Source organism: Palaemon carinicauda, chromosome 8, assembly GCF_036898095.1.
Source record: "Palaemon carinicauda isolate YSFRI2023 chromosome 8, ASM3689809v2, whole genome shotgun sequence".
NCBI lineage: Eukaryota > Metazoa > Arthropoda > Malacostraca > Decapoda > Palaemonidae > Palaemon > Palaemon carinicauda.
This window is the reverse complement of record NC_090732.1, coordinates 142,538,879-142,550,246: the sequence shown is the minus strand read 5'-3', so window position 1 is coordinate 142,550,246 and position 11,368 is coordinate 142,538,879. Positions and strand designations below refer to the sequence as shown.

Here is an 11,368-nt window from a genome sequence, read left to right as displayed (position 1 = left end):
GATGAAAATAACTGGTAAATATATATTCACTGGATATTTACAATACCAAACACAGCAGTTATGCAGGCAGTATCTGATGATGTCAATGGTTTAAATGCAATAAATAAGCACGCAAAATCAAACTTTAAGGTCTCTCTGCTTATGAATTCAATTATATATACAGATGTCGGAAATATTTTGTAATGTGTTGAGAATAAGGCGAACAACTTACTCGGATTTTATACCGTCACTAGAAAAAATGAAAATTGCTTTTGAATTTTTTCGATACGTACAGTTGGCCATAGGAATTCCTGGCACACCACGCTCTGGAGAAGTGCACCCTATCAAACCCTTGCTGCACTGCGAGTAACCAAACAGATAGTGTAAGGAGAGACTGGATCATGGATCGGCTGGGTTACACGCAACTGTCCCCTCAGTAAAGGTGTGTCAAGGTGCACTTGCTCGCTCTGAGGTGTACTAGGAATTCCTGTGGCCTACTGTACATTTTATGATGCTCGTTTATGTAACGGATCTTGCCCCAAGCTCCCACAAGTTTCTCATACCTGTTGTTTTTATCAGCAACGGAAAATTTATTTTAGTTTTACTATTTTAAAGTTTTCCACCTAGATGTTTAATTGAGGGGAATCCAAGAGAGTTATTCTCTTCACCATAAGAATATTTTAATACCTACTGGAGAATAATCTTAGTTAACTAGCTACTTTATTCATCATGTAAAGAGAAGAGTTGGCATTTTAATACATTAACAAGGTTTTCCTAATCCCAGGCTTCGTTCTCGTAAAGTTCTTCCAATGACGACTTTTAACGGTAAAATAGTCTATCTGGCAACATTGTGTATTCCTGTTTAAATACACCAGAGTGGGGCGCTATTCTCTTTTGCCTCGGTTTTTCATTCCAGTGATACCGTTTTAGATTTACATCGAATCATTTTGTTGTTAACTAATCTGTGCAATGCCTCCTGTGGTGTTTCGATGCAGCATAACTGCAAATTGCTTGACTTTGATTCAGTTTTATGGAAATGTTTGTTCTTTTTTAATAATAATAACAACAACAATGACAATGATAATGATAATAATAAATAATAAATGATAATAATAATAATAATAATAATAATAATAATAATAATAATAATAATAATAATAATAATAATAATAATAATAATAATAATAAACAGGAAAAGGAGATCACCCTCGTCGACCACCACACCGCTGCCGAAACCTTCATGCAATTCCACAGCAACGAATACCGGCAGCGAGGCGGCTGCCCGGCCGACTGGGCGTGGATTGTGCCGCCCATTTCAGGCTCTCTCACGCCCGTCTTCCACCAGGAGATGTCACTGTATTACATGAAGCCAGGCTACGAGTACCAGATCCCTGCGTGGGTGGCGAACGAGAAGCAGGAAAAGATGCTGAGCGGGGAGACATGCAACGGGGGAGAAAGACCCATCAAGAAGTTCAAGAAAGCTGCTCTGTACGTCATGACCATCATCCTTTATTGTTAATTACCTATTGCTCTGTCTGAGGTATATGATGTATTATGAGCTATAATACTTTATAAAATCTCTGAAAGTCTTTTAGGGATGAAGTTGCTATCCTCTTAGGACTTATATACCCATCATAGGCACCCAACCGCTCGAAACGTTATTCGTTGCTTGCCCAATAGTGAGACATTTCCTTAAAATGAGCCCTGGTGTTTCTTCCTATGGGATCGATCTTGGGTCTCTCTTATGAGGAGGCTGCTTACCACAGAGTCATAGGGTCGAACTATAAACACACATACTACAGGATATATATATATATATATATATATATATATATATATATATATATATATATATATATATATATATATAAATATATATATATATATACATACATATATATATACATACATACATATATATATATATATATATATATATATATATATATATATATATATATGATTTTCTTTTTTATTTACCAGAGCTGTTGTTTTCTCCACCACTCTCTACGTTGCTGTTTTAGCGAAAAGAGTTCGCATCGCCATCATCTACGCCTCGGAGACAGGAAAAGCTCAAGCATATGCCAGCACTCTCTACAATATCTTCAGCCATAATTTCAATCCTGAGGTACGTTACACGCAGAGAGAGAGAGAGAGAGAGAGAGAGAGAGAGAGAGAGAGAGAGAGGGGGGGGCGTGGGGTGGGGAAGCAACCACTCATCGTTGAACACGTCTTATAAGATTAATTTTCTGTGTATATTTTGAAACACATTACCAATGTGCTTAATAACCGCATTCCAGTACCCGACTTAAAAAGAGCCTTATTTCTATTAGGTGATCTGCATGGACGACTATGACGTCAGCAAACTTAGCAGTGAAACCTTGGTGGCCATATTGGCTTCTACCACCGGTGTTGGAGAACCTCCTCAGAATGGGAAGGTAGATCATACACTCCTTAACATTTTCAAAAGAAACAACTTCTGTGGAATAATGTTGAATATATTTCCCATCGCACAATAATGTAATGTTGGCTGATATTTTATTACAAGACTTACCCTTGGTTGCAGGAATTCACAAAGAGCTTGTACGAACTAAGAGAACGCAGCCACACCAGTGGATCAGACGAGAATATGTAAGTTTTTTTTTTCTCCTGAAGTATTTTATTTTAATACTGTACACTATATCATGCATTACATGATATATATATATTTCCATTCATTTTTTGAATCTTCATAGAAATGCATTTTGGCATATATTGACGATTTATTGTCTTCCATTATTACAGAATACCATTCTGGGATGACTACAATGATGTTAAAGTGTAAGTACACCAAAGAACTTGATGTTATTTTTGTGTGTGTGTGTGTGTTTTTTTGGGGGAACAGCTTCTCTCTGGTGCAATTTTCACAAGGCGATTGCATTAGTGGCGTCGATGTGTTTCCTACAGGAATCCTCATATTTTATCAACCAAATGCTTACACCAGAGAAGCGGAGAAAATATGAATATATATATATATATATATATATATATATATATATATATATATATATATATATATATATATATAATGTATGCATGATTCTCCATTAATTGTCTAGCAGTGTCTTGATCAACAATGCTAATTTATTTAATGTTTGCACCCTACTTGCTTTCTATATAATAAAACTTTTCTCCCTCTGTCAGTAATGGCATAAGCGCAAGCACAAGCTCCGACAGCGGTATCCCCAGTGAGAAGAAACTCTTGAGCAAGAAGAACCGGAGCTTCTTCCACCGCCTCGTTAGGAGGCTGCGTCGCAGGAAGGATTACGACACCGAGGAAGGGAACGATCCTAGCTATTACTTGAGCTCTACCAGCCTCTACAAGAGCAACTTCAATCTGGCCAAGAGCACAAACAGTCTCTCTAGGAACATCGATCCGGCGTCAGATGTCTCGTGAGTTTTGTGTCATTTGGTACTTTGTTGTTTCAATGCATGAAATTGTTCAACCTGACGGAAACTTTCCATGAAATTGGTTAAAGAAGAATATTTGTTAATCCTGTCATTTAGCTGAACCTCTTCTCTCCACAGCTACGCCGTATTTGCTCTTGGGTCGACTAACTACAAATATTACTGCTCCTTTGGCAAATATGTCGACAACTTAATGTTCACGCTTGGAGGGGACAGAGTCATGGAACTAACTTGCGGAGATGAAACAGAGAATCAACAAGAGACCTTCAATTCGTGGTCTAATCAGCTTTTGGAGGTAAACGCTCTTCCGTTTATTTTAAGTTTCAAAGAATTATCTAGATGATCAATCACACCAGACACTTTCATGAAAATTATTGTATGATTCGATATCCTCTTAATTCTGACAATCGAATAGATTACTTTTGTCAACAATTCCAAAACTTTTTCCCCTGCAAATTGATTCATAATAATGAGATTTCAATTAGCCTCTCAAGACTTTGTTTGGTACAATGGAAGGATAGCTCTGACCTAGTGCATTTTCCTTTCAGATTTGCTGTGATCGCTTCCAGGTAGAACACGCGAGCTCAAATGTCCATGTTGCAAGTCAGATCACCAGTAGCAAACAAGTCAAGATTGCCAAACAAAATGGGCCAGTCCAATTAGCGAAAGGTAAGAAATGAATCATTTTTGGAAGCAAAGATGAAGATAGTGAATTCTGATACCTGTATTCCTGTATTAGCACAGACAAACATCAAGTATTTGTATATATTTTATTATGCGCATGTGTACACATTCATTTGTAGAAGTACGAAGTACAGTACTCTATATGTATATATTCATATAAAAACCTATTGAGATTACGGTATGTATATATTTCATATGCGTATTTGCTTGTATGTGTATGCACATGACAGACGTGTTAGTAGTTGTAGAAGCGATTTCAGTAAGTGTTATGTATTAATGGCAAAACTCTTCCCCTGAAAGTGGAATCTTCATGCATAACTAATTCTTAAGTTTACTTCATTTCAATGGCAATTATTCCTTGTATAAGTAATTAAACCTAAGAAACTATTAATCAAGGATTAAATTAACTATGTTGCCTGTTTACTAAGAAAAAAAACGTATATACTGTAGCTTACATATGTATTATTTTTCCTGTGATATAAATAGCAGGATTATTTTAAACGCTTTAATGTAATCGCACTGCGTTTTTGCACCTTTGGATATGTAGTTCTGTATCTGTTTGGTTAAAAGAAAGAGGCTTCTAGCAACACCTAACATAGCAGATGAGTCCCCCCCCCCTACTTCTTTATTCCTTTAGATATGTATTTATCTAACTTCAGTCGAAGCACTTCAGTTTTTACTGTTAGCAGTAAATCCTCTTTGGCATACACTTCTTCGTGTCATATGTTATTGATCTTTCTTTTTTTTACTAAAACAAGTCATTAATAGAAGCTTCTTCATATCTTATAGCAATAAAGTTTAAGATTTATTTACTACTGATAGAAGGAGTTCAGTGGGATCCCACAGTTGTAGATTTTACATGTGCACATTTGTAATCTATTATTATGTACCTTGTTCAAATAGATATATTTTAAACATAATTGGTTTTAATTGCCTTCCACCTAGATTTAAGGGAATTTTGAAATGATTCCAAAATCATCGATGGACAGATGTAAACAGGATTAAATTATACAAATTACTCTTAACAGATAATAAGAAACAGAGAAGGATACGAAAAAGTTAACATTCAAGTGGAAGATGGTACTGGATTGATTAAAAACTAACAACTAAATAGATACTGTAATTGAAATAAAATAGTATGCTCTATGCAAACATGAAATGTCATATTTGAGAATAAATTAAAAAAAAAAATCAGTACTGTTCCAGGTACAATTGTCAAGTTTTACTTAGACACTAATTGCTCTAGTAGGCTGACTGTTGAGACAGCGGTAAAAAAATATATACTTTAGATAAAGATAGTTAAAGCATGTACCTGAGCTGACCTGTTTCGCTAAATTTGGCTTCCTTGCCTCTAGGATTTAAACGTTTTCTTTTTTATTTGAAATTATTAGTACTTTGCCAAAAGTTGTAAGACCATAACAGCTCTGATTTAGATATTAAACTTCAGAGACTGAGACCAAACTACTTATTAGATGACATTTTATGTCTTTGGACATAATGATTTTACAAATGTGATTTTACAAGACAAGACATGTTCTGTAAATACAAGGAGGCTAACGTCCCTCCCCACCCCTCTCTCTCTCTCTCAAGTTATGAAATTTTAATTTGTGACCAAATTAATTTCTAAGCTAAAAATTCCAGTATGTTGAGAAGACACTTATTTCATATGAACTCCTTCTATCAGCTGACCACCAAAAACCCGTTATACTGTTTTAAACATCATTAGAGTTTTGAAAATTGGTAGTCTTTTGAATCTGGTGTTCAGTTCCCTTCCTTCTGGTTTTCCCCATTCCCATAAACATTCTCTCATTAAGAAACGGGTCTATTTTCTTTTCTTTGTTAGTAAGCATCCCCTTTACTCCGTTTTCTTTCATTACCCTTACTCTCTACGGACCTGTTTGTGAAAAAAGAAGTGTCTTGTTCGAGGCTATGATTCAAAACATAGTGAGGGTAATGGAATCAATTTTTATAAAGAACCACTGTAATGTGTTATTCACACTAATTTAAGTCTTTATCAGATGGGTATATGAAATCAATTCTAAAGTGGTACCAAATCATGATCTCTCAAAGTACTAAGCTGGAAAATACCAGTGCTCGTTTCCGATTTTAATGTCAGCCTATCCAACGACTGTGTTTGACAATTGTTGAACTTCACAAAAAGTATCACACTCGCTAAAAACTCCTCAGCTTATCATTTTCTTGATTAAAGTCATCATCATCATCATCTAACCATCATCATCATATCCTCCTACGCGTAATAATACAAGGATCTCGGTTAGATTTCGCCAGTCGTCTTTGTCTTGAGCTTTTAATTCAATACGTCTCCATTCATCATCTCCTACTTCACGCCTCCTAGTCCTTTGTCATGTAGGCCTGAGTCTTCCAACTCTCCTAGTTCCTTGTGGAGCCCAGTAAAACGTTTGGTGAACTAATCTCTCTTGGGAGTGCTAAGAGCATGCCCAAACCATCTCCATCTCACCATGATCTCATCCACATATGACGCTTGAATAATCTCTCTTATAGTTTCATTTCTAATCCTGTCCTTCCATTCAACTCCCAATTTCCTTCTGAGGGTTTTGCTCTCAAATCTACTAAATCTGCTGGCAATTGTTTCATTGTCATACCATGACTCTTGTCCATACAATAACATCGATCTCACTAAACTGAAATTGAGTCTGATATTTATATGTAATACCAGGCGATTTGATTTCTAAATATTACTTAACCTTGCTATTTTTCTGGTTTGCTTTTTATAATCTTTCGCTAAACTCTAATTCTAAAAACCCTACATTGGAGATCGTAGTTCCTAAATATTTAAATTATTCTACCTCATTAATCCTTTCTCCTTCCAATGATATTTCATCTTCCGTTGCATGTTCCGTTCTCATCTCTGTCTTTCTTCCATTCATCTTTAGCTCAACCTCGTGTGATATTTCATACATTCTGATAAGCGAGCATTGCAAATACCGTGGTGTTCTGCTAATAAGGACAACATCATTGGCATACTCAAGGTCTGCTAATTTCCTATTACCAATCCAGTCCAATCATTCTTTACCATCTCCGACTGTTCTACACATCACAAAATCCATGAGGAGGATAAATAACATAGATGGCAACACATTCCCTTGGAGTACTCCGCTGTTCACTGTAAATTCATTTGGAACGACTTTACTAACAATAACTTTGCACTGGCTATACTCACGAACAGACTTAATCAAATTCACATATTTGAGAGGACTTACATAATAACACAGGACTCTCCACTAAATTGGCCGGTGCACACTATCAAAGGCTTTTTCATATTCCACAAATACCGTCAAAAGTGGATTTCTCTATTCTACGCATTGCTATACATGTTTCAAAATGAAAATTTGGTCAATAGAGCTTCTACCTTTCTTAAATCTTACTTGTTCATCTCTCAGCTTTGTGTCAATCTTTCTCTCTAGTCTCTTTAGAATAAGCATACTATAAATTTTCGTAATAACTGACGTAATTGTTATGCCTCTGTAATTATTGCAATCACTCAGGTCTCAGTCTTTTGCCATTTTCATCAACACTTTCAACTCCCATTCATCAGGTTTTGCCTCTTCGTGCCACATTCTACAAAATAATCCTGTAAGTATTCTTGGGGTCGTTTAGTTTTCAGCCAGTATCATCTCAGCAGTTATTCTATCGTATCCAGGGGCTCTCCATCTCTTTAGTTTTTAATGATAGGTTCGACTTCAAACACACTGAATTCATTCATGGGCCCATCAAGGTCTTCATCAGCTTCAGGTATAGCAATCAAATTTTTCCCTTCGTATCTCCTATTCATGACCTCACTAAAGTGTTCTATCCAACTTTGTCTTTCTTCATCTTCTGTTGTTATAACAGATCCATCTCTCTTTTTGGTGGGTATATGATTCTTCTTTGCTTCCGTAGAGATTTCATTGATAATTATATTAGCGATTCTTACACCATAGCCACTACCTGATTTCATAGCTTTGTCAGCCTCACTGCTTTTCTGTTTAATATTCTCTCCAGTCATTTCTGGATTTTCTTTTGACCTCACTATCAATACTGGAATATTTAGCATGCTCTACCTTGTAATTTTCATTACTTCCTCGAAAACTTTCAACAATCAATTTCTGTCTTTGTCTCTTTGTTAAAGTATCCCAAAGTATCATTTTGATATCCATGGCTCTCCTTGTAACTGCGTGTCCCAAGACTTCACTACCAACTGACTAATGTATGTTCTTAATATCACACCATTCTTCATTAATTGTCAGATTTTCGTCTCTTAAAGTCTTTAAGACTGCAAATTGATCCCAACATTCAATTGCAAATTTTTTTCTATGTTTTTCTTCTAAAAGGTTAGTTGTATCAAACCTAGGCTTTCTATCTACATTTCTGTTAGGTGCTTTCAGTTTTAATTTCAGTGTGGGAATGAGGAGCTGGTGATCACTACCAATATCTGCCCCTCTATAGCTTCTTACATTTCTCAGAATCCCCCTTCACTCTTTATTCATGGCAATGTGATTTTTATGATTTTTGTAATTGCTACATGGGGAAGTCCATGTATATTTGTTGATGTCCTCGTGGTTAAAAGAGTACCTCCAATAACAAGATTGTTTTTTGAACAGAAACTTATGAAATGTGCTCTATTTTCATTTGCAGCTTTGCCAAGACCCTTGACACACATCACATTCTCTACCCCTATTATTCCTTCATAATTCCATTCCAACTTTAAAGTATTAAAGTGAAAATCATTGAAGTAATTTTACAGAAAGGTGACCAAAAACCATATTATCTGCTGATAGAGACATCTAAGTATAGGCTAGTCTTGAGGCAAATAACATTTTCTGTAAATAATAATAATAATAATAATAATAATAATAATAATAATAATAATAATAATAATAATAATAATAATAATAATAATGCCGGATAAAACATGCATAAGAAGATTTATCCACTGCAGGACAAAGGCCTCATTGGGTTTAGCCATTTTCATCACCACGCTGGTGATCATAGCGATACACACTCACCGCGTTAATGTATCCCCACTCCAAAAGGAATATATATATATATATATATATATATATATATATATATATATATATATATATATATATATATATAATGTGTGTGTGTGTTTATTTATTTGTTTGTTTGTTTGTGTGTGTGTGTGTGTGTGGGGATGGTGATGTATGAGAGGGCAAAAACCACTTTAAAGACCAAATAATGGGGCATCAGTTCTGATTCTATTCTTGCTGCTCGTCATTTTAGACACTGACATCTGAATTAAGGAACAACAAAGAGCTATAGGAAATTATGCTTTTGGGTGATATAGTCACTATAACAAACAGAAGAAAAGCAGCACGAAAGGTTTTTAGCATGGAAAAGATCCCTAAAAAGGGAAAGGATTGAAGGTGAACATTGGAAAGACAATGCTAAGGATTAATAATAGAAGTAAACATTCAAGTGGAAGAGGGTACATTGCTAAAACAAAATAGCAAATTTAACTACTTGGGGTCAGTAATAACAGATGAGAGAGGTACTGAGAAAGCAGTGAGACAGGAAGTGAAAGAAGTATTGGGAAAATGGAGAGAAATGACTGAAGTTGTTGTAGACCAGAAAGTGTCAAGGCTCAAAATGAAGATTTATAAGACAGTTATCAGGCCTGCACCAATATGTGGGATAGAAGGAAGGACTGTTGGAAAGAACTGGGATGAGGATGGTGAGATGGATTGCTGGAATAACATCTTGAAAAGGGAGGAAGAGTTAAGGTGTAAGAAAAATGTACGGTATAAGTAATGTATAGGAGAAGGGTAGGGAAGCTCGTTTGAGATACTAAGGCCTTGTATTAAGAAGAAAGGAAGTGGTTGTTCCGTGGAACCTGTCAAGAGAGCTACAAACATGCCAGTGGACGGGGTGTGGAGGAGTGGGGAGCGTTAGCGGATCAGGTGTGTGGATTTGGTGAGGAGGGATATGGGTCATGTGGTTCTGTGGGAAGAAGATGCATGGAATAGAACTAGATTGAAAATTTTGACTCGTGTACCGACCTTGCAATACACTGACATTAATAAGGTCGAAAGAAAATATATGTGTGTATATATATATATATATATATATATATATATATATATATATATATATATATATATATATATATTGACAGTATACATATACATATATATAGACAGTATATATATACATATACATACATACATATATACATAGTGTATGTGTTTATTTGAACAGATAGATAAGAATGGATTTCATACGTCATAAGAATATGAAGAATAATCCCATCTAATAAATAATATATTTTGTAAGACAGATAATGCAATAGCAAAACATTGTTAATGTAAGTTATATTGTTATGTAGAAGCAATAATATAAAATATTGTAATATGGTGTTGAGAATTCCATTAACTCAATACCCACATCAGCTAAAAACCAACTATACAATGTTTTAGAAAATATAAACGCCAGTCATTTTCAGAGAAACGAAGTTTTCACATTCATCTGGAAAGCTAATTATCCTTAATTTTCCCCTAGACTTTTTTAACGCTAATCACTTGACCTCCGTGATCTGACCACAGGATATTTACCCCCTCCCCTCTCCTGATCAACAGATGGAGAACCAAACCATATCAAACCAGATTAAATAAGTGGATAGATAATAACATTGCATTAATCAGTGTAAGATTTAGTTTCAGCTTCATTCCCTCTAACGTTGACAGTAGGCCATATACTGTTTAAATAGTCCAAGTGTAATTCTACCTATATATCAAGATTGAATTCGTAAGATAAGTGTCTCAGACATTTCACACGATAGAAACTTGAATATGCATCTGCCTTTATTGGGTAAAAGTGAGAAGTGACTCCCACACTACAAAATTAGCTGAACATTTATTCGTGTATAGTCATGGCATCCTTTTAATAAAAAAAGATTCCTCTCCTTCCCAGGAGGTTTATTATACACACTCCCTGATGAGGAAAAGCGACCAATAAGAAAAATAGAAACATTTGCAGTGTGTTACTGTTATTGTTAATAGAAGTAGTAGTAGTGCTACTGTTATACCTTTCTTTATCAGCAACTTAAATCATTATATTGTATATTTCAAAGCGCATGTCTTTACCATCATTGATACTGTCAGGTTTCACTTGAATTATCCAAAACTACACTAATTTAAAGTGTAGTATGGGAAAATACCATATATACAGTATGGTATGGATATATATATATATATATATATATATATATATATAT

At 35.1% G+C, this 11,368-nt stretch overlaps 1 protein-coding gene across 1 annotated transcript in view; it reads left to right on the top strand.

Annotated features, from left to right (window-relative positions):
- The window catches only part of LOC137646003 (nitric oxide synthase, salivary gland-like), a 264,792-nt gene that overhangs the window by 215,532 nt on the left and 37,892 nt on the right, over positions 1–11,368 (top strand). The window contains exons 10-17 of the mRNA XM_068379135.1: positions 1,172–1,467; positions 1,963–2,107; positions 2,313–2,417; positions 2,546–2,610; positions 2,764–2,799; positions 3,163–3,411; positions 3,547–3,721; positions 3,975–4,095. Of these exons, the coding sequence (XP_068235236.1) occupies positions 1,172–1,467; positions 1,963–2,107; positions 2,313–2,417; positions 2,546–2,610; positions 2,764–2,799; positions 3,163–3,411; positions 3,547–3,721; positions 3,975–4,095 (1,192 nt within the window). The remainder of the gene's footprint in view (positions 1–1,171; positions 1,468–1,962; positions 2,108–2,312; positions 2,418–2,545; positions 2,611–2,763; positions 2,800–3,162; positions 3,412–3,546; positions 3,722–3,974; positions 4,096–11,368) is intronic.